At 46.1% G+C, this 23,395-nt stretch overlaps 2 protein-coding genes across 3 annotated transcripts in view; one reads left to right on the forward strand and one right to left on the reverse strand.

The window, feature by feature from the left end:
- Positions 1–8,886, reverse strand: part of FBXL13 (F-box and leucine rich repeat protein 13) — a 104,570-nt gene extending 95,684 nt beyond the window's left edge. The window contains exon 1 of the mRNA XM_086609861.1: positions 8,812–8,886. Within this exon, the coding sequence (XP_086465987.1) occupies positions 8,812–8,886 (75 nt within the window). The remainder of the gene's footprint in view (positions 1–8,811) is intronic.
- Positions 8,887–9,626: 740 nt separating this feature from the next.
- ARMC10 (armadillo repeat containing 10) lies at positions 9,627–21,643 on the forward strand. 2 transcript variants are annotated; one of them, XM_086610516.1, is made up of 6 exons: positions 9,627–9,768; positions 11,073–11,218; positions 12,390–12,524; positions 14,425–14,601; positions 15,660–15,731; positions 21,389–21,643. In XM_086610516.1, exons 1-6 carry the CDS (start codon positions 9,627–9,629, stop codon positions 21,641–21,643), a joined length of 927 nt encoding a protein of 308 aa, XP_086466642.1. The 2 variants fall into 2 exon arrangements, with proteins under 2 accessions (XP_086466642.1, XP_086466643.1); XM_086610517.1 differs by having other exon boundaries at positions 9,627–9,714.
- The last annotated feature ends 1,752 nt before the right edge of the window (positions 21,644–23,395 follow it).

Genomic DNA, 23,395 nt, shown 5'->3' on the forward strand with positions numbered 1-23,395 from the left:
CCAATTAATAATTTATATTATGCATTCTATCACTTTCTCTTTATCCTTCCAATACTTTTGAGCCCACTCCTTCCCAGTTGGGGAAGGGGCACATTTATGTTTTCGCAGCAGTTTATCCATGGCTATCCTGCTGACTGCACCCATTTTACTGTCACGTTATGGCTTCTCTCTAGGGAAAACATCTATTCATTTAAAGGCATGTGGTGAATTAGGAAGTACGGGCAACTCTATCCAACAGTTACTACTTCTGGAAAGCTCAGAGCTGAAGCTTTAATCTTGCAGTATAAGATATAGGATTTATAGTATATATTAATTTATATATTATATTAATACTATAATGTAAGGTTTGCACATGCATGCACTTCACATGTATACATTTAATTTCTGAAGCCTTTACATAATCAAAGTGTAAACCAGAATACTGACACATTTGCATAGTCATCATAGTCATCCAGTCAGTACTGAAGAGGGAGAGATTGTGGGACTTTGTCCTACAGCCTCCAAGGGAGATGCAAGGTGTTCTCATGTGAACCTTACTGCCATATGTGCCTGAAGAAGTCTGCCATGGCCAGAGTACACCTGACAGGGCTCTGGGAAGACACAGCTAAGGCCTTGGTGACCGGCACAAAACACTGATGCCAAGCACAGAATGAGCATTACTCACCAGCCCAGGCTGCGGCTCCAAGGATGCCATTGCATCTTCTGCAGCCAGGAGGAAATGGCCCACCTTTTGTAGGCAGGGCCTAAACCTTAATTACCAATATAAGCCAGCTAGGTGACAGCCATAATTCCCCCTTTTCATTTTACAGTTTTTTTGGTTTTCAAGAAGGCTTTACAGTGAGCAGAGACCCAGTTCATTCATTCCGACTCCAGCACACTTCCCTCTTTTTGGGTAGCAGCTTTACCTTCTTTATCAAAGGACTTCTCGCTCTGGCTCCAGGGTCAAGGTCTTCAGGGTCTCTCATGAGGATATCACATCAGGGTCACCAGATGGTGCTCACCAGCCTGAGCTGCAGCTCCAAGGATGTCATTGCATCTTCCACAGCCAGGAGGAAATGGCCCGCCTTTTGTAGGCAGGGCCTAAACCTTAATTAGATAATTACCAAATCCAGCCAGCTGGGTGATAGCCATAGACGAGAGACTGGGGGGATGGAGTGGGCGGCAGCATTGTGGTAACCCCAGATACGGTTGCCATGGGCCCCCCAGCGATGCATTGTGACATCACCGAGCAACGGATGGTTACCACGCATCCCTCGCTGCTTACATTAGGGCACCGAGCCTCACCTGGCCACTTTGCACCCACACTCCAGCTGAGTGAGGTCGCGAGGTTTGGAGTGGGGAGTGAGGCCTTTGGTGCTGGAGTTGTGCCTGGGAAGTTGTTTGTTGCAACTCTCAGTGCCTGACCCCAGAGCCATTTCCCAAGGATTTTCCCTGGCTCTGCCAGGTTCAGGAAGCCAGGACAGGCAGACGGCATACTCACAGCAGCAGAGGTGAGCTGTGTGGGGCAATCTCATGCCGGGAGCTGGGAGGGTGTCCTTCTTGAGGTATCTGGGTATTACTTCCATCTCCGCCCAGGCCAGCCCATGATCGTGGCCTCTCTTCCTATTCCTGCGCAACACCCATTGCTGCAGTGCTGGTGAGAGGGAGCAGCTTGACATCCCCAGCTGCCCCCAGCCCACTGCAGCACGTGGAGAGCCTGGCCACAGAGCTGGAGAAGCACTGTCCCATGTCCCTGAACAGCTGGGAGGAGGCCGGCTTTGTGATGCTGTGCCTTCACCAGTTCTGCTACCCATGCATACTGCGGTGGGCTGAGAGCAAGCCCCCTGTCAGACGTGCTCCAACACTCTGCACTTCTCTCTTGGCAGGACATAATGTCAGGCAAGGAGGAAGCCATGGGGGAAAGGGGCTCTACTGCAAGGGACGGCAGCGGCAGCCAGCGGCCCGAGGCAGGGCGGGCGGAGAATGCAGCAGACTCCTGGTGCCCCATCTGCCTGGGAAGCATTCAAAATGCAGTATACGTGGCATACTGCATGCATGTCTTTTGCTTGGTCTGCATCCGGGGTTGGATCAGGAATTTCCAGGACTGCCCACTCTGCCAGCAGCCTTGCGAGATGCTGCTGCACTGGGTGCAAAGGGATGGCGCCTACCAGGAGCACCCGCTCGGCTTGCCTGCCAGCCTGCGCAGGGGGATGGCCACAGAGAGGGCCCGCAGCCGGTCCCCTCACCGACGCTCCGACCTGCACCGTCGGCCCACGGATGGACATGCCTTGGCTGGCAGGAGTGGGCCCGAGCAGCCCGACCACGAAGTGAGGCCAGGCGCAGCTGCAGGGCACAACTGTGCACAGAGGCGGCGAGTATCTCCCGGGACCAACCGTGAAGAGAGGCAGGGAGCAGCTCTGGGGCGTCACCCTGCGCAGCAGCAGGGAGCAGCTCCGGAGTCTGACCACAGGCAGAGGCAGAGAGGTGCTCCAGGCCCCCACCTGGCCATGGAAAGGGCCCGCAGCCGGTCCCCGCACCGACGCTCTGACCTGCACAGTCGGCCCATGGATGGACACGCCTTGGCTGGCAGAAGTGGGCCTGCATGGCACAACCGTGCACAGAGGCCGGTTGCAGCTCCGGTGAATGTCCAGAGGCCGGGCGCAGCTCCGGTGGATGCCCAGAGGCTGCGCGCAGCTCCAGGGGATGCTAACAGGCAGAGGCCGGGAGCAGCTGCCAGGGATGTGCACAGGCAGAGGCCAGGAGCAGCTGCCGGGGATGCCCGCATGCAGAGGCCAGGAGCAGCTGCCGGGGATGCCCGCATGCAGAGGCCAGGAGCAGCTGCCGGGGATGCCCACAGGCAGAGGCCAGGAGCAGCTGCCGGGGATGCCCACAGGCAGAGGCCAGGAGCAGCTGCCGGGGATGCCCGCATGCAGAGGCCAGGAGCAGCTGCCGGGGATGCCCACAGGCAGAGGCCAGGAGCAGCTGCCGGGGATGCCCACAGGCAGAGGCCAGGAGCAGCTGCCGGGGATGCCCACATGCAGAGGCCGGGAGCAGCTGCCGGGGATGCCCACATGCAGAGGCCGGGAGCAGCTGCCGGGGATGCCCGCAGGCAGTGGCCAGGCGCAGCTCTGGGGCCCGGTCGCCAATAAATGCAGGGAGAAGCTCAAGGGCCTAACTGTGGACTGAGGCTGGACGCAACTCTGGGGCCCTCCGACACCGTCTCCCAGCAGGTTTCCGCACCCACCACTTCTCTGGAGCCAAGACCGTCGGGCGCAGGAGAGCGTGCAGCTGGCCCTGCTGCTGCTCCGGAACCACACAATAGCACGGTGCAGCTGCGTCCCCTCGGCATCTGCCTTTTCTAAATCCAATAAACATCGTTGTGCTTTCCGGGACACGTGTATTTCATGACCAAAGAGCAACCAACTGCGGGGTATGCTTTCCATCACTGTCTCAGCAGTGTGGGAAAGCCAAAGGGGAGAATTTCTCGGAGAGCACCATGATTTAGCACCATGATTTCCCTTCAGCTAAGTGCTGCAACAGGCCACGCGTCCCTCGGGCTCTCCCAGCCTCCCCCTCCCGAGCACCAGGGCAGGGCTGCCCAAGAAGTTCCCTGCACATGGCAGGGGGGTTGGAACTAGATGATCTTTGAGGTCCCTTCCAACCCAAACCATTCTATGATCCCATGATTCTATGTCCCTGCCCACAGTAGGGTGGTTGAACTGGATGATCCTTGAAGGTTCCTTCCAACTCAAACGGTTCTATAATTCTATGTTTTTATGATTCTAAGTTAAGACCAACAAGAAACAGCGAAGAAAAATATTTTCTTTATGCACAGAAACAATGAAACTGTCTTCAGTTTAGACATCTTGAATATTTATAACACTAATCAACACACTGATTCCAACCTTGGCATTTCTTCAACCTTCTTAACAAGCACCCATCACTTATAATTTTAATTCATAAAAAATATTATAATTTAAAATAATATACGGGTAGTTAAATGGCTTTCATCACAGATTTTCCTATGGACAGATTTCCCAAAGCCGATCCCAACGTTTGTCGGCTGCTCCCTCTGCTGGATTAAGCCAGTATGTGCCTGCCATGCGAATGCCATTTATTATTTCAAGTTTTGTTTAATGTTTACCTTCTTTTTTTCCCCTTTTTCAAACAAACACAAACAACTTCATTTTCCTTTGGATGTTCTGAAAGGTCTCCAACACAGGAAATCCAAGCTATCCAACCATATCCTGGAGTGCAAGGCCTCTGTTTAACGTTTGAGCACTCCTTTATAAAACTTAAAAAGGAAGAAATTGTAACACCTGGTCTTGCAGCCCTCATTCAGGTACTCTTCAGTGACGCTTGGGCCACGTGTAAAACTGCAAACAACTAAGCCAAATCTGTACAAGTCTGGCTATTTATATCAGACTTCTACAAGACTCTCAACAATCTGAGAGTCCATCGACAATTTTCTCAACATACAAATTTATTCAGAACACTAAACAAATAAAAGCATGGTCATACGTCAAATGATCATTAGTCACATATCATCACAAGCCCCAGCTAAACAACTACCAAACAAGTATTAAAAAAAAAAAAAAATCAACAAAACTGCTACAGTGCAACTAAGTTATCAGGCTGGAGTTAAATACCAGGTTTTTATATGAACTTCTTCTATTTACCAATCTGAACAAGCTCATCTGTTGTTTAAAAGTTCACAAAGGAAAGTCCTAAAATCCCGCAGCATTCAGTTTAAAGCTCAGTAATGGAAGAACCACTTTTAGCCTTCCTTCCTGCGTACCTTTAGCAACCGTTAAAAATACATGCATACCTACCTATGTATGTTGTTGTTCCTTAGTCATGTGTGAAAGAGAGCTATTGAGAGTCAGTATATTCATCATCTGAATAAAATAATCGATACTGATATCGAACAAGTTTTACAAACTCTTCAGCTATAACATTTTTTCATCATTGAAATGATCTCAGTACATAAAGCAACAGTTTTGTTCATGTTAACAGACATGTTCTAAACAGTAACTTTCATTTATTTCCCACACCAAATAGGCAGCATGACTGGGTGACATGGATGATGACTGTCAGCTGTGCCTTAGAAAACATTCCCTAAGAGGACAAAGAAACATCCATGTCTTGTCTATTAAAGTTTTCCAAAGTAAAAGTTTCAAGATCTAAGTTCAGTGGCATATTTTCATCATCTTCTCTTACTCCTAGTCCTGGACAAATCAACACAGCATCTACCCAATAGTAATTCATTAGAGATATAACAAACTTTAAACTTAATGATTCTCCCAAACCTCATAAGCTGTCCAGAATCAGTAGACACCAGATCTAGTCTTGTTAACAACTCCTGTTGTGCTCTCGCAAACCTTCATAACGTGCAGTGCTTTTCCAGAAGCACCTACTAAAATCAAGAGACTGTATGTTTTCCTGTTGAATATCAAAAAATGAACTAAATAGTTTCCACAAAAACTCTCTTTTCTGCGAAGCTTCAATAAAAGCCCTTGACCATGGTTGGTTTTGATGTGTTGTGACTACTGCCTTTCCCTGCTCACTAATAATGATCTTACTGTGTCTTTGTGGGTTTTGTGTCCATTTTTGTTTCTTATGTCCATTTACTGGTTCACCATCAGCTTATAAGGCACCTGGGCAAGGAATCTCTTTTGATAAATGTACAGGACCTAGCTGTGATACAGCATAATATCCTGAGTCATTACCTAGGTTTCTAAGAATTACGATGATGATGACTATTATAAGAAAGCAGTATGAGATCAATATACACAAAAAAATTATCAAGAAAGGTATGAATTTTGTTGTCTTGATTTGTCACTACAAATGTGTGTTATTTCCCAGCCTCATGCTTCCAGTGCTGATGATGTGCTGCTCACTGTGTATTCAAATTACATTACCATTTATACATTTTAGCTGTTCCACAACACCTTGCTTAAATGTCAATGCAGTGTTATAAACACTAAATATTATTATTTCATGTCCACCTGCAATAAGAGACTATGATCTAAAACCAGATGCATTTTTCAAAGACAGTAAAAGCCTGCCATCCCCAGGATGAGTTCTAGCAAGGTGGGCAGCAGCCCAAAGCAGCCAGTTAACAGTGATAATGAAACTGCTGCAAAACCGTGACAATACAGTTGTCAACTTTGTCTCTTCTGGAGACCCAGAAAGTCTGGTCTGCTGCTGCTATTCCCACGAGGGGAAGAGGAGGAAAAGAGAAGGGTGCGCAAAACACGTAATGAGGTCAGGACTTTGAAAGCAGCACAGAGGAAAAGGACTTGGGAGTACTGGTTGATGAGAAGCTCAATATGAGCCGGCAATGTGCACCGGCAGCCCAGAAAGCCAACCGTATCCTGGGCTGCATCCAAAGAAGTGTGGCCAGCAGGTTGAGGGAGGTGATTCTGCCCCTCTACTCAGCTCCCGTGAGACCCCACCTGGAATACTGCGTTCAGCTCTGGAGTCCCCAACACAAGAAGGACATGGAGCTGCTGGAGCAAGTCCAGAGGAGGGCTGGAAGACGATCCGAGGGCTGGAGCACCTCTGCTATGAAGACTGGCTCAGAGAGTTGGGGCTGTTCAGCCTGGAGAAGAGAAGGCTCCGGGGTGATCTTATTGCAGCCTTCCAGTACTTAAAGGGGGCCTACAGGAAAGCTGGAGAGGGACTTTTTCCAAGGGCATGTAGTGATAGGACAAGGCGCAATGGCTTTAAATTGAAAGAGGGCAGATCTAGATTAGATTTAAGGAAGAAATTTTTCACTCAGAGAGTGGTGAGGTACTGGAACAGGTTGCCCAGTGAAGTTGTGGATGCCCCATCCCTGGAAGTGTTCAAGGCCAGGTTGGATGAGGCTTTGGGCAACCTGGTGTACCCTGCCCATGGCAGGGGCGTTGGAACTAGATGATCTTTGAGGTCCCTTCCAACTCAAACCATTCTATGATTCTATGATCATATGCGTAGTGTTTGCAGGATTACAGTTTGCCTGACTTTTTACAGATACTGTTTAAAAGTAAATCTGGATAAGACCTGAAAGAGAGAAATCAGACAGGAATGAAAGACTCAGACACAGCAGGGAATCCCAAAATATTTGGACACGATTATTTGGACTTCACCTGTGTTTGGACCATGTCCAAACCACAACCTAATCATAAAAATACTTAAGCAAATGGCCATTTTAGAACTCTATATCCTTAATTTCGAGAATATGTGTATAAATGTTCATACGTCTTGGCTTAGCTTTGATCTTCCTTAATACAGGGGCCAGTATCATCTCATTTACCTTCACACCAAGCACACTGTAACTTCATAAAGAAATTAAAATGTAATAATATGAAATAAGAAATACGGCTAGATATCAACAAGCACCAACCTCTAAGAAACAAGAAAAAAATGATACAAAGATCTTACGTAGCTAATTTTTAACTGGTTTTCTTTTAAGAAACTCCCTTTAATCATAACTTTAATTCTTTCATTTTTAGTTTATTAACTTAATGTCACTGTTGCTATAAAGGTATTTATAACTTTTGCTTGGAAATGTAAATATGAGCTATTTTTGAAGTGCTGAATCAAGACATACACCTCACGCAGATACATCTTATCCTTTGTTTTTCTGTGCTTAAAAAAACAGAGAATGATCGAGAGACAGGCTCTCAGGAGAGGTACTCAGTCTGCCTGGCAGCGCTGCTCTATAATTATTCTAATTGGCTCAAGATTTCTTTATTAATGTTTCCATGGAAATCCTGGCTGTAATAGCTGCTTACAAATGAGGTTTATTTTTGGTAGCTTAAAAGTATCAGGATGTCTCTTACACTTGTATTTGTGCATTGTGCCTTTCTTTGTTTTAAGGAAACAGCTGCTGCAGGTTTTGAAATGGGCAGAGGTGAACGTGACAGAGATAAAGAGGGACGAAACTAAAGAAATACAGAGAATCAGGTACGAATTCTAAAGGCAAACCCACTGTTTCCCCCCCCCCCAGTCCTTCACGTTGTGACAAACAGGTTTATTCTCTAACATTTCATGGAAGTTTGTTTACTCCTGGGCCAATAAATAATGCAACATCTAAAATGTGGTCTGCCACCACCTTTACCTTTTACCACATAAATGACCATAAATACTCACTCAAAAAGGGAAACAAGGGAAAGAGGGAAGTATCCAGCCACTGCATGTCGCAGTTTCCAGCTGAAACTTAGGAGTACTTCTGTTATTAAAACTAAAAATCTTAGGCAAATCTGGGGAAGGTGTCAGTGCAGTTCACTGTGTTTGCCTTCATTTCAGTCATCATTTGAGTTTAAATACGGATTAAGAAGCAGAACTACCTTGTTCCAGCTCAGTTCTATTTTTAAAGGTTTCACAAATCGCTTGAGGCAAGCCATTAACAAGGGGAGAACAACACCACGCCTTGCACCAGCGGGGAGCCGCGTTAGGGGTGTGAAACACCCCGGCCAACGCTGAGGGACCCGATACCGGAGCGCTGCTGAGGAACACGCGAGGCCCGTCGCGGAGGCGAGGAGGAGGTCGCCTCCCGCCCACGAACGCTACTGGGGGAGTCTGTGGTCCCACCGACCTCAGTGGGGACCAGGCCGCCGACCAGCGAGGATGAGCGGCCGGTGTGGTGGAGGGCCAGGGACGGCTGACAGGGCCGCCTCCCTCACGCCACGGCGGAAAGCGCTCCCCTCAAGGGCTGCCATGGCGCAGGCCGAAGACGCCTCGGACCCGCGGGGCCTGCGCAGAAAGCGGGGGCGCGGGCCGGGGCGGGCGGTGGCAGCGGGTCTCGGGCGGGGAAGGGAGGTGGTCGTTTCCCTCTGCCGCCGTTACCTCGTAGATGTCGAGGAGGTTGTGGCGGCTGAAGTACGTTCGGAGCTCGGGGCTGGCGGTCCTGAGGGACGCCATGACGGCGCCGGGCCCAGCTGCGGCGGCGGTCGCGTAGCAACGGGCCCGCGACCTGCAGCGGCCCGCGACCTGCAGCTGCCCGCGCCGCGGTGCCCCGCGGTGCCCGCCGCCCCCTCCGCGGCACCTGCAGCCGGCGGGGATGGGCGCCCTGTCCCTGCTCCGCGGACGGCTGCGCGCCCGCGTCCGTCCCAGCCTGCTCCCCGCTCGCCCATCGAGCGGGGCGAGGAGTGGCAGAACGGCTGTCAGGTGCCAAGAGGCAGAGAGAGGAGCATTCACCAGTTAACTGCTCCGAGGGGTCCCAGAGAGCCCTTCCCGCCCGGCGCTACCAGGATCTGCTTTGCCCATGCTTTGGCTCTCCACCTGGGCCTGATTTTCAGCCGACGCGAGTGCTGCCGGTGTTTGCGGCTGCTGCCCGTGTGCACCGCGGAAGCCCAGCACATCTGCAGATGTAGGTGTCCCGAAGGGCAGCAGCTGAGATGGCAGCACCACAGGGTAAGGATTTGGTCAGCGGTTCTGCGTCCTCCCGAGGCAAATGTTTTCAGCGTATGTATTTTTAACATATTGCGTTTCGCTGCACGCCAGCAGGCTGAGGACCCCCCTGCACCACACACAGCCCTGCCGCGCTCAGCACCCCTGGCTGGATGCCCCTGGCACGGCGGGCCCCACGGCGCGGCTGCAGCAGGGAAGCGGGGCCCGAGCGGAGCCGTGCCGGATGGGGCGGCGGCTTCCGGGCGGGCAAAATGGGGGATTCGCGGGGGGCGGCGGTGAGAGCGGCGGCCGTCGTGCTCGGGGCGGGCGCCTGCTACTGCCTGTGGCGGCTGGCGGCGGGCCGCCGGCGGGGGCAGCGCGCTGCGGCCGGGGCCGCCCGGGGCCCGCTGTCAGGTGAGGCGCGGGGCGGGCGGGAGCGCCGCCGAGTCTCTGCCGGCCGGGCCGCTGTCGCACCGGTGAGCGCGGCGGAGGCCCCGGCAGCCGCGGCGGGGCGCGGGGGGGTTCCAGCCCCTGCCGAGCCGCTGCCTGCGGCTCTAGAGCGCGGCTCCGGGCTGCTGCCCGCCCCTGGCCGCGGAGACGCATCCGCTGCCAGTGAGGGGGTACGGTACCAACCGTGCTGCCTGTCGGCCTGCTAATGGTCGTGCGGCGTTTTTGAAGGTCTTTAGAGCATGTTTTGTTTTTTAAAAAGCCTGATTTGTATTTTTAAAGTCCCCCTAAAGCGTATGTCCAGTCAGTGTATTTACTTAATGGGCTGACTTGCCCATTATTGCTCTTATTATTTATGTTCTCCTGTAATTCAAAGCTAAACACTGCTTAGATGATGATGAGATGAAGATAAAAATCAGTTTTGTTTTTCAAGCTAGCTCTTGGATTATGGTAAAGTAATTAACCTTGACCTCTTTTTTTTTTTCTCCCCCAAAGAATACTGTGGTGTTCACCTGGTGAGATGGTGGCAGCAAATATTTGAAATTATAAAGGACTGGTTAGCTTCTCAAAAGTCATCTTGAGGCATCTATGACTAGTCCAGTAGTCATAGATGAGGTCTTCAGGCTATTCAGCTAGCTAAATAGTTCGGTCTCCAACCTGGCTGAAAATGGTCTTTGATGGCATTTGCGTCACCCTTTAAGAAAGCCAGGTACTCCGTAACATCATTCTGACTCAGAAACAGCCTTCCTCAGTTGGCCAGGTGACACCATTCTTAACATTGTGGCGATTACTTTGTCAAAAGACCTGAGGGTACTAGCAAAACGTCATTATCATAATTTCTGGAAACACTGGTCTGCAAGTCAGAAGTTCTATTTTCTTTTCTTACAATGTCCAGACAGATTTCCACATTTCATTTCAGGCAACACAAGGGAAAAAAAAATTATCATGTTTCATGAATATTCCTAATAATTTTGAAGGGGAGGTTTGCTGTTGGTAACTAAATAGTCACGTACTCCACGTGCTTATTATGTATTCCTTTTATGTCCTACTTTGAAAAGAGGTAGTGAGAGGACTCGAGAAAAGGGACGGAAGTCCGTCTGTTCTAAAAGACAGTCTTTTTGCCACGGTATGATGGTTGGGTACAATCAAACTTAGAACCACGCGTCCCACAGCTGAGTGCTAAACCTCAGCTTTGTAAAAAAACGTTAAGTGGTAACAAAGTGAAATGTCTCAAACTTGGTATCAAGTATTTCATTTTTAAACACTGACAGACAATAGTCCCCCAGTGTCAACCCATACCATGGATGCGGATGCTCTACAGAAACTTATTCATTTGCTCCAGGCCACAGATGATCCATTAATTCAAGAGCAAGCTTTAATCACTCTCAGCAACAGTGCTGCCTTCTCTGTAAATCAAGTAAGTATTGTTCTGTAGAAAACAACAGTGTTTCAATACTAGTCAGTATGGAGAGGGGCTGTTTTGCTGGAGAGTGACACAGGACTGAGAGCTACAATAGCTTGTGTTCTAAAATCCATTTTATCTCTATGCCTTAATTTCTGCTAGCCCAAATAATATAATTTACCAGCTTCACAAAATTTGTTTAAGCTTAATGTTCGTACAACGTAAAGGCTATACAGAGTTCTATGCTTTCCAAGTGCTGTAAATATCTTTGTCTCTGTTGCTTACAGTTATGTAATGTTAATGAAAGGGCTGAATTGGAGAAGGGTTAAACACTTTCAGGATCAGATCTGGAATGTACTGAGATACTTTAAACTAATTTTTTATCTTTACAAAGTTGTATTCCATTTACATCTCAGCAACTTTCCAACTATCCAGGTCTCTTGGAATCAATTGGAAATATGATGCAGAAAACTTTTGAGCTGGATGTAGATTTTCATGCCTTTGTACAGGTTTAACCTCCAGGGTCCCACACTTTTCTTTCGTTGTTTTTTTTTTTTTTCCTTTTTGTATGGTACTTATGACAGCTGTCTATTCTGGCTTCTCAAAACTGTTTTCTTAATATAAATCTCTCAGAACAGAATGTCCCAAGGCCCATTGGCCTATTTTTCATTTTCTTCAAAACAGTATATGCTTTTTTCAGTGATGGTTAGAGTCTAAGTGAGAAAGATTAAAAAAAATCAAGTGTAAAGGAAAAGAAAGATATAGTTTTAGAACTTCTATTCATAATAATACAGAGCTGCATCTTGAAATTCTGTTCTGTTCAGTCAGGAGTTTTAGGTACTGTGACCGGGCTCAGCTATTCTATAAACTCATTATGCAATAATTACCTTTGATTCTTTATAATCTAAAATGCTTTAAGCATGCTTTGCAGGCCAAATTTTGAAAGTAAAGGTGTTATGCCATTGTCAAATAATGTCATATAATACTTTGGCCCTAAGGAGGACTATTCTTCATTTCAGTGGAAGCAATAAAGCAATATCTGCTAACATTCTGTCTTTAAACAGCGGAGTCTATTCTGGAAGTCTTCGTTCACATACTCCATTTGCATTAAAATGGAAACTTCAAGGAAAGCCTTCAGCATTTAATTTTTTTAATAATCTTATTAACTATCTGTTTTATATTTCAGGATATAATCCGAAATTTGGATGGCCTTTGTATTATTGGAGGAATGCTCTCAGACTGTGTTCCCAAAGTTAAAGAAAAAGCACTAAATGCACTTAATAATTTAAGTATGAATATTAAAAATCAGGAGGAGATACAGGTACGTTCCTTAAAGGGAAACATCTAAGTAATTGAGACACAGGAGATAGTACAGGGCTTTCAGCGTATTTGTCAAATACAAGCCAAGATGCCAAAATGTTTTGATGTTAGACATACGAGTCAGCAGATCTGGATGATCTGTGCATCCCGAGGCCAAAAGGATAACTTACAAATGCATTGCATCACTGACACTTCCTTTTTTCAAAGACAGTTACGAAACCAGGCAGCTTGTGTTCAGCTTTCACCAACTGCTATTAAGCAGAGATTGTGCTGCTAAATTTATAGTAAAATTACATGAGACAAGATGATTCCCAAACGTGTCTAGAACATCAGCAGTGGTTGTTTAACAGGATGAATTGCATGGATGAACAAGGAGCTCCTGGACAAACTCAAAAGGAGACCTACAGAGGGTGGAAGCAGGGACAGGTAGCCTGGGAGCAATACAGAGAAATTGTCCGAGCAACCGGAGATGAGGTTAGGAAAGCTAAAGCCCTGATAGAGTTAAATCTGGCCAGGGACGTCAAGGACAACAAGAAAAGCTTCTATAGATACATCAGTGATCAAAGGAGGACTAGGGAAAATGTAGGCCCTCTCCAGAAGGAAATGGGAGACTTGGTTACCCCGGATATGGAGAAGGCTGAGGTACTCAATGAGTTTTTTGCCTCAGTCTTCACTGGCAGGAGCTCCAGCAGCACAGCCTAAGTCACAGAAGGCAAAGGCAGGGACTGGGAGAATAAACAACTGCCCGCTGTAGGAGAAGATCAGATCTGAGACCATCTAAAGAACCTGAAGGTGGACAAGTCCATGGGACCTGATGAGGTGCATCCACGGGTTCTGAGGGAAGTGGCACGTAAGTTGCTAAGCCACTATCCATCATATTCGAGAAGTCATGGTTCCAACCCAAACTCTTCTATGATTCTATAGATTGAAGACTCAATTTAGCATGACTCCTTAGGAAAGAGAGAAGAAAGCAGTAATCGATCCCCTCGGTTTGTTGTATAAGACCAATTTTTTTCTTTCATCTTAAAAGAACAATATGTAATAACAAGTCCTGCTGGTAAATGTAGATAGTATGGATGTGAAAGGACCCACCATCAAAAAGGCATCCTTTGATATTATCAGATTAATGGATAAAAAAGTGTCCAAGCAGAGAGCTGATGCAGATGTGCAGATTTTTACTAGTTTTTTCATTAGCTTCATAAAAAGACAGTTTGACTGTACATGGTAGTTGCAGCATCTTTAGTGCTTAGCAACTTTTTTAAAGTAGTGCTTGCTAGCAGCAAATATTTATATAGGCATTAGGTAGAAAACAACTCCTTTGGTAAAGGCAAAGTCTTTTTTTTTTTCTTAGTTAGGACCCCAAGATCCGTTGGGTACTGTCATCCAGAAGAAAAGCTGGTAAAAAGCACTTGTCAGTGTCAGTTGTCATCACTGTTCCTGAGGAGTACTCCAGTGAATGGGCCACATGGTTGTAAGAAAGGATTTCATTCCAAGACTTGTCCTTAGTTTGTTCTCAACATTTTAGAAGATGTCGGTTGCTGAAATGATTTTTTTAAATAACTCCTTAAAGCAAATCTGCCACTGAGAGATGGAGTCAATCCACTGCTGAGATGGAGTCAAAGTCATTTGGGTTTTTAGAGCAATTTGTGCTTCAGGAACGTTAGTGAGCGTAACTCTGTAATGTCTGCTTCTATCCTTCTATCATGCCCATAGACGTTTGAATATATTCACAACAAAAGAAAAAAGTACTTGTTTCCAGCAACCTTGATCAGGTTATGTATTCAGCCAGCAGTATTCAAGAGGTATTTTACGCTACTGTGGCTAGGCTGCTCATGTGATTTGTGAATAGAAAATCTGCTTGTATCAAAAAACATCTTCTATCTCCTTCCCTTTTCCCCCAGGTATATATTACACAAGTGTGTAGCAACATTGAGTCAGCTCCCCTGAACTCTGATCTGCAGCTAGCTGGGCTCAGATTGTTGACAAACATGTCTGTTACCAGTGACTACCACCATAAGATGATAAATTCAATTCCATGCTTTCTTCGTTTGCTTTCAGAAGGAACTGAAAGAACACAGGTATTGGGTAGTGTATTGTTACAAACCATTTAGGAAGCTGCTTTACTTACCTCCTTTTTACTGTTTTTGTAAAGTGGTTTAGACTGCTTAGAAAATCAAACATTCATTAATGATAGTGCATAAAATCTGTAAAATATGGATCTATGCTACTTTCTCAATGTAAATTCAGAAGAGGGGAAGGAAGGGAATCCTGATAGTGGAGCCGTTGGGCTAGAGCTCTCCCAAACCAGTGCTGTGTGCACTGCTATTGTCCTGTGCCTTTGCTATAGCAACTCCAGAACTCTCTTCAGCTGGATAAACATTGCTGCTGCATCACAGAGCAAGGAGGATCTGCATGTGAAAGGCTTCACTGATGCATGAATCTCTCTAGGGGAACACGCCAAGCAGTGACAACCTCAGTTATGGATTTCTGTCCATTTACATGTCTTTCAGCCCTCATGACTGCAATGGGTAATTTGGCTTATTTGAGAATTACTTAATATTGAAAGAAGATAAAAGCTTCAAATAGGGACTAAATTCAGCGTTTGTTCAAGATGTCACAGTACCATCAATATCAGTGTACTCAATTGCTCTATCAGATCAAAACTAGTTTTCCAAAACACAAATTTCCACTAAACTTAGCAGACCTACTTTACTGAAGTACAACAAGTAGCATTTGGCCTTTTCTGAGTGTTTAGTTAATAGTGTCACAAGGTCCAGGAGAGTACAAAGGAGTATCTGTATAAGCTTCTGATCACATTTTAAATACAGTACTTAAACATCCTCTCTATATTTTGAAAATATTTTGCCTACTGCGAGTTGTTTAAAGATCTTGCCTTATTTTGATGTTTAAGGCAAACTGAATTTGCTTCTAAAATACCTATACTTGGTACATATGTGCCAATGACTCCATAAGCTCTGTTTTTTCCTATACCAAAGACTGAAGCGCACAACTCAAGATGTTTGTTGGCCCATTCTCCCTTTTCCTCCCCAAGTCAACACTGACATTACCGATGCCCATTACTGCTGTACTTACCAGTTTTGGACCTTGCAATGAACTTGGATGTCCTCCATTTCAGATTCAAGTTTTGAAAGTACTTGTGAACTTATCTGCAAACCCAGCCATGACAAGACATCTTCTCAGAGCTCAAGTAAGGTTCTTGCTATTGCATTGTATTTTTAGCATTTGTACATGTGTATGCGTGTAGGTATGTGCATCCATTAGAAGAATTTTAATACATTAGAAGTATATATGCAACTCCAGAGTAAAATTCTAGGAAGTACCTGGTTTACTAAAATTAGTAGCTAGAAGAGTACATTCTTTCCTAGGCTGGCCTTCCTCCAGAGCATGGTGTAAAACAGATACTGTGCTTGCAGAGGGAGAATCACAGGGCCTATGCACTTGCAGGCAGTTGGTCATACTTCTTGTGTACCATGCCAAATAATCAGTGACGACTTGTAGAAGCCTGTTCTCACCTTCCCTTTCCACCAGAGAAATTTTTGTATGTAGTATACATCATACCCCAGGTAAGTTTCGAAAACAAACCCCAAACCTCAGTACTAGATATGCAGTCAGTATATATATAGGGTAGATTTAGATTGGATATAAGGAAGAAATTCTTCACTCTGAGGGTGGTGAGGCACTGGAACAGGTTGACTAGAGAAGTTGCAGATGCCCCATCCCTGGAAGTGTTCAAGGTCAGGCTGGATGAGGCTTTGGGCAGCCTGGTGTAGCGGAGGCTTTCCCTGCCCATGGCAGGGGGGTTGGAACTAGATGATCTTTGAGGTCCCTTCCAACCCAAACCATTCTATGATTCTATGGTATCAATTGAAGACCAGGTACAAATACCAAACACAACCAGTACTGTAAATAATACTTCTCAACAGCTGTTCCTATAGCAAACATACCATACCTTAGAAGACCAAATTCCATTGAAATCCACACCCTTTACTCAAATGCAGCCATAAAACTGTCTCTAAGCCCTACAAGTGAACTTTCGCTGTGCGTTTACTTATATATCTTCATGGAGAACTCTTATCTGACATTTGGTACTGCTGGCCTTGGCATACAGGTTTATTTCTGTTATATCCTTTCCTCAAACTAAAACAGAGTCAGGGCATAAAGCGAAGGCTGCCTCCAGCCCGGTGCCAGCCAGGACCGACGCAGCCTCCCAGACGGACCCCCGCTGGGTGCACGCTGCCACCCAGGTAAGCTGCAGGTCTTGTTCCCCAAGTGTATTGGCTCAGGTTGCCACCGGGGAACTCACTTGTGGGAGCTGTGCCAGGGTGGAGGAACTCCTCCGCCTGGTGACAGAGCTCAGAGAGGAGGTAAGCAGGCTGAGGGCCATCAGGGAGTGTGAGAGGGAGATTGACCAATGGACCAGTACTTTGTGCTCCCGCCCGCAGACCCAACAGGCTACCACAGCTTCTCAGACTGAGGAGCCCCCAACCTCTCCCCACCTGGCCGGGAAGAGGAATCCAGGTGGGAATGAGCAATGGCAGCAGGTCCCTGCCCGGCGCGGCAAGCCTGCCCCCTCTGCTCCTGCAACTACCTCCCAGGTTCCATTACACAACAGATTTGAAACTCTGCAAGTGGAACCAACACCCAGGGAGGATGATGATACACACACGCTAGTATCCTTCCCTAGGACCACACGTATCATCAAGACAGCCTCAGTTAAGAAGGAAAGGCGGGTGATTGTTTTAGGAGACTCCCTTTTGAGGGGTGTGGAGGGCCAGATTTGTAGACCTGACCCTCTACACAGGGAGGTCTGCTCCCTTCCTGGGGCAACAATTAGGGATGTAACAAAAAAACTCCCATCTATAGTCAGGCCCACTGATTACTACCCTCTTCTTCTTTTCCAAGTTGGTATGGATGACATTAGGAAAAGAAACATCCGGACTATTAAGAAAGATCTCAGGGTTTTGGGAAGAATGTTGAAGGGATCGGGGGCCCAAGTAATATTCTCTTCTATCATACCGACTCTAGGACATGACACAGGATGGAAAACAAAGATCGAGGATTTAAATAATTGGCTACAAAAGTGGTGTGAGGAAAACAACCTAGGCTTCTTTAACCACGGGCTGACCTTAATGCCAGATCTTCTATCTAGGGACGGGGCGGGTTTGTCTCCACGGGGGAAAAGGCTGCTCGCTACAGAACTAGCTGGGATCATCAACAGGGCTTTAAACTAGATGTGAAGGGGGTGGGGGGTATTATCAGACTTAGAGGATTAACAGCCGAGGACGGCCCTCCATTGTCTGATGAAGGGAGTGTAGGCAGGTGCCTTCGGCCTGCTGCCTCAGTGATACTAGGGGGTGATATGTGTAGTCAAGAGCAACACACAAGTTGCCTAGAGGTTAAAGAGAATCCCAAAAATAACAGCTCAGGTAATAAAACTTCCCCCCCTAGGGGTGCCGTGGGGTCGAAAGCCCAACTTACGTGCTTCTATACGAACGCACGCAGTATGGGCAATAAACAAGAGGAACTGGAAGCTCTTGCTATCCGGGGAAACTACGACATAGTTGCCATCACTGAAACATGGTGGGATGACTCGTATAACTGGAGTGCTACCATGGATGGCTACAAACTCTTCAGGAGGGATAGGAGAGGTAGAAGGGGTGGTGGGGTTGCCCTGTATGTAAGGGAAGATCTAAACTGTTTAGAGTTAAATGTTGGGGATGACCTAGTAGAATGTCTATGGGTGAAAATCAAAGAGGGGCCTATGAAGGCGGATATTGTAGTGGGTATCTGCTACAGGCCACCCTATCAGGACAGTGAGACTGATGAGCTATTCTTTAAACAACTGGGGGAAGTCTCGCGCTCACTAGCCCTTGTCCTTATGGGTGACTTTAACCTGCCTGATGTCTGTTGGAAGTATAACATGGCAGTCAGGAAACAGTCTAGGCGGTTCCTGCAGAGTGTGGAGGACAACTTCCTCTCACAACTGGTTAGTGAACCGACTAGAGAAGGAGCTCCCCTAGACCTGCTGTTTGTGAACAGAGAAGGTCTTGTGGGAGATGTGAAGGTTGGAGGACGCCTGGGGCTTAGTGACCACGAGATAATAGAATTCTCAATTCTAGGGGAAGTTAGGAGAGGGAACACTAAAACGGCCAAGCTGGACTTTGGGCGAGCTGACTTTGGGCTGTTTAGAAGTCTGGTTAACAAAGTCCAATGGGAGACAGCTCTCAAGGGTAAGGGGGCGCAGGAGGGATGGTTACTATTCAAAAAGGAAATTCTGGAGGCACAGGAGCGAGCTGTCCCTGTGTGCCGGAAGTCGAGCCGCCGGGGTAGAAAACCAGCTTGGATAACAAAGGAGATTTGGGAACATCTCAAAAGAAAAAGGGATGTCTACAAGTCTTGGAAGAATGGGCAGGCATCCAGGAATCAATACAGGGAGGAAGTTAGGGCATGTAGGGAGATAATCAGGGAGGCAAAAGCCCAATTGGAACTTAGACTAGCCAGCTCCGTAAGGGACAACAAAAAGTCTTTCTATAAATATATTAATAACAAAAGGAGGGCTAAAGATCACCTCCAGCCCCTACTGGACTCAGGGGGTACGTTAGTCACTAGGGATGAAGACAAGGCTGAGGTCCTTAATGCCTTCTTTGCCTCAGTCTTTAATAATAAGGTCAGCAGTTCCCAGGTGAGCTGGCCTTCGGTGTCTGAGTGCAGGGAGGGAGAGCAGATCGAAGCTCCTGTGATCCAAGAGGAACGGGTCAAGGATCTGCTCCTTCGGCTGGATGCCCACAAGTCTATGGGGCCTGATGGTATCCACCCGAGAGTCCTGAGAGAGCTGGCGGATGTCATTGCCAAACCCCTGTCCATTATCTTTGGGCAGTCTTGGCTCACTGGGGAAGTTCCGCTGGACTGGAGGCTGGCGGATGTTACCCCCATTTACAAAAAAGGGCGGAAGGAGGATCTGGGGAACTACAGGCCTGTCAGTCTGACCTCGGTGACGGGCAAAGTCATGGAACAGGTTATCTTGAGTGCTATTAATGAGCACATACAGGTTAACCGGGTGATCAGGCCCAGTCAACATGGGTTTATGAAAGGCAGGTCTTGCCAATCAAACCTGATCACCTTCTATGACAGGGTGACCCGCCTGGTTGACGAGGGAAGGGCTGTGGATGTAGTTTTCCTGGACCTCAGTAAAGCCTTTGATACAGTTTCTCATAGTGTTCTGGTGGAGAAACTGGTAACTGCTGGCCTGGATAGGCACACCCTCCTTTGGGTTAAAAACTGGCTGGATGGCCGGGCCCAAAGAGTGGTGGTAAATGGGGCTAAATCCGGCTGGAGGCCGGTCACCAGTGGGGTTCCCCAGGGCTCAGTGCTGGGTCCAGTTCTGTTTAACATCTTTATCAATGACCTGGATGAGGGGATTGAATGTACCCTCAGTAAATTTGCGGACGACACCAAGCTGGGAGGCTGTGTCGATCTGCTCGAGGGTAGGGAGGCCCTTCAGAGGGATTTGAACAGACTGGATCGTTGGGCTGAGGCCAATGGCATGAGCTTTAATAAGGCCAAGTGCAGAGTCCTTCACTTGGGGTATAAAAACCCCAAGCATCGCTATAGGCTCGGGGAGGAGTGGCTGGAGAGCTGCCTGGCGGAAAAGGACCTGGGGGTGTTGGTTGACTACCGGCTTGATATGAGCCAGCAGTGTGCCCAGGTGGCCAAAAAGGCCAATGGGATACTGGCGTGTATCAAGAATAGTGTGACCAGCAGGAGCAGGGAAGTGATCCTGCCCCTGTACTCGGCACTGGTGAGGCCGCACCTGGAATATTGTGTCCAGTTTTGGGCCCCTCGCTTTAAGAGAGATATTGAGCTCCTGGAGCGGGTCCAAAGAAGGGCAACTAAACTGGTCAAGGGGCTGGAAAATAAAACTTATGAGGAGCGGCTGAGGGAGTTGGGGCTGTTTAGCCTGGAGAAGAGGAGGCTGAGGGGAGACCTGATTACGGCCTATAAATACTTGAGAAAAGATGGTGGGGAGGTAGGGGAAGGGCTCTTTACATTAGTGATGGGAGATAGAACAAGAGGAAATGGGCATAAGCTTAGTCAGGGGAGATTCAGGTTGGATGTTAGGAAGTATTTCTTCTCTGAAAGGGTTGTCAGCCACTGGAATAAGCTGCCCAGGGAAGTGGTTGAGTCCCCATCCCTGGATGTGTTTAAGAATAGGGTGGATGAGCTACTTGAGGATATGGTTTAATGGGGATTAGGGATGGTTGGACTCGATGATCTCTAAGGTCTTTTCCAACCTAGAAATCTATGAATCCTCCTCCCCCTTCCCAAAGTATGTTTCTTAAAACACGCATTGGCTTTTACTTTTGAGCTAGCTGCCATGAGCGAAGCTAGTCGAGATAGCACCAGCTTGTCATTATTAAAACAAGATTAGGGTAGCTATATATTCAGTTCTCTGTTAAAACTGTATCCTTTTCTTGTTTATCAGATGCGTTAACGTAAAAACATTCAGATCACTGCAGAGGGCAAAAGAAATATTATTGAGAAGGAAGGCAGACCCTCTCTTCTAAATGGGAATTTTCCAGACAGCCACGTTTTGGAGATTGAAAGTACAAAGCATTTATTAGCCTGTGATGCACAAGCCAGTCTTTTCTAAAGAGGAAATGTGCACGCTGTGCAAGTTTCGGCATGCTTTCCCAGCATATGGAATTCTGTTATTTCATAGGGTTTCTGTTTTAGATGGTTTAGGTGCAGATTTTTTTTTACTTTTTTTTTTTTTTAAGTTAGGAGATTTAGTTACCTGTACTTACCGCTGGTGATTAAGTATGGATTATTTCTTGAATATCCTAGGTGCCATCATTGCTGCTACTTTTTGACAACTGTATCAACAGAGATATTCTGCTCAGAGCCCTGGCATTTGCTGCAAACTTGAAAAAGAACGTGAATAATGAAGATGGCACCATGATTCAGGACCAATACAGTGAAGATTCAATTTTCTTTACATTCTGCAGGGACTCTACCCCATTTGCTCAGAAACTGGCATCTTTATTGCATCACCCTGATACAGAAGTGAAAGAGCAAGTTGTGAGAATTTTAACACAATAGTGATTTTTTTAAAAAACAGACTGACCTGATGAAAATACCTAATCTTAAGAAATGTTATGCTAAAACACCCCAACAACCAAAAAAATTATCTGGTTACTACTGTGTTACTAGGCACAAATCAGTCGCTGCAAAAGAGAATGCAATGTATTTAATGTAGAGAGCATAATAGACTTTTACAAGCAAGATAAAAGCAATAGCTTAATTAGTACTGAGAAACCACTGTACAGCTTGTAATATACACAAAGGGGGAAGAATAGTTTAAAACATGGAAACTTTCACACGTACAGTGAATGTTTTAAATGGATGAGTAAAGTCAATCAAAATATTCTTAAAGAATTTTTGCTGCTTTAAATGTTTAGAGCTGTTGAATAATACCTCTACAGAATGGTGCAGTAAAGATTTAGGAATTGGAGATTAGGCATTTACATTTTCTTAATCTGATCTCTACTACTAAATGAGTAGAGCCAAATCTTAGAAAATGTTGATACACCCCCTCGGTTCTTAATAAAATATTACTCTCTCATCTTTCTGTAATCCAATAGATATTTATTTTAGTAGACAACTTTGCAAGTAGCCAAAACTGCAAGAAAAATGTGACCTTGAAAATACAGTATGTCTATGCCCTAATCAATTCAGGCATAAAGCTACATGTATCTAATTTATCTACAAAGGTAGTTTTAACTCATCAGGAATACAATTAAGGCAGAAATAGAAGTTCCCAGTCAGAACCCTGACAATCGCTGCATTGACAGTGAATTTACCTTTCTCCTTCCCAGTGCTCCAAAACCACTATTAATTTTGTAATAAACAAATTACATTACCATCACTTAATGTTTTGCCATTTTTTGTAGATTTAATTTTTTTCTGCTTCTGTATTTAACAAAGCAAAATAAAGGCTAGGTCAGACACTAAGAATTTACCAATCCCACCTTTCTCTACTGACATTAAGAACTTGGACTAGTCTATTCTAGGTCTAGCTGATATATGTATGTTTTCTTAAGGTCAGCAATGGAGATGTCTAGATGTCCTTCTCCACGTTCTCCAACCTAAAAATAAGTTTTTCAAACATCATCTTTTTGATAATTAAAGTTGATCTCTTATCCTTTGCTTTGATAGCTGACAGAAGCAAGTGGCCATCGTCCCCTTTTCTAAAACTACATGAAAACTTGCTACAGTGTTGTCTCAGTCTTGCATTTCTGGTCTAGAAAGACCTATTTTTAAATGCTTTCCTCATAGAACGATGCTATTGGGATGTTTTGAAATCATGCAAGACTCTCCAAAGTGTCTTCACACAAGTGTGTCTAATTTTTTTATCCCACATTCCAGATGGAATCTTATCAGCACCAAGCAGAGCAGAACAGTCACCGTTCTACATACAAATGGTGTGAATTAATAGATCCAAACCAGAATGTATGCCATTACTGACATTTAGTCTCTGGTCCTTGTAAGTTAGTACTCCTCTGGTACGTGGCTGCTTATCTAGGTATTCCGTATTTTAGTTTCATTCTTTCTTTCCAGAGTACAGAATTTTACAGAATAGTCTTGATGATTTTGAAATCTCTAAAAAAAAAAAAACCAACCCCAAAAAACCCTCACAACTTCAATTTTAATCATGTCCTTCAAAGCACTCAAAATATCCTGCAGCTTGGTGTCCTTCACCATGTTACAAACATGAAATACTCATTATATTATCCAAATCATTACGGAAGCTATTGTGTAAATACGAGGCCCAACAGAGACTTCAGCTGACGT

The sequence above is a fragment of the Tauraco erythrolophus genome, chromosome 4 (assembly GCF_009769465.1).
Source record: "Tauraco erythrolophus isolate bTauEry1 chromosome 4, bTauEry1.pri, whole genome shotgun sequence".
In the NCBI taxonomy this organism is placed as follows: Eukaryota; Metazoa; Chordata; class Aves; order Musophagiformes; family Musophagidae; genus Tauraco; species Tauraco erythrolophus.

What these genes read in the sequence shown, in the direction of transcription:
- ARMC10 (XM_086610516.1), top strand. Translation starts at nt 9,627, where the DNA reads ATGGGGGATTCGCGGGGGGCGGCGGTGAGAGCGGCGGCCGTCGTGCTC. An exon ending in CGCCCGGGGCCCGCTGTCAG is followed by an intron (nt 9,769 to 11,072) that starts GTGAGGCGCGGG and finishes AAACACTGACAG; the next exon opens with ACAATAGTCCCCCAGTGTCA. An exon ending in AAGGAACTGAAAGAACACAG is followed by an intron (nt 14,602 to 15,659) that starts GTATTGGGTAGT and finishes CCTCCATTTCAG; the next exon opens with ATTCAAGTTTTGAAAGTACT.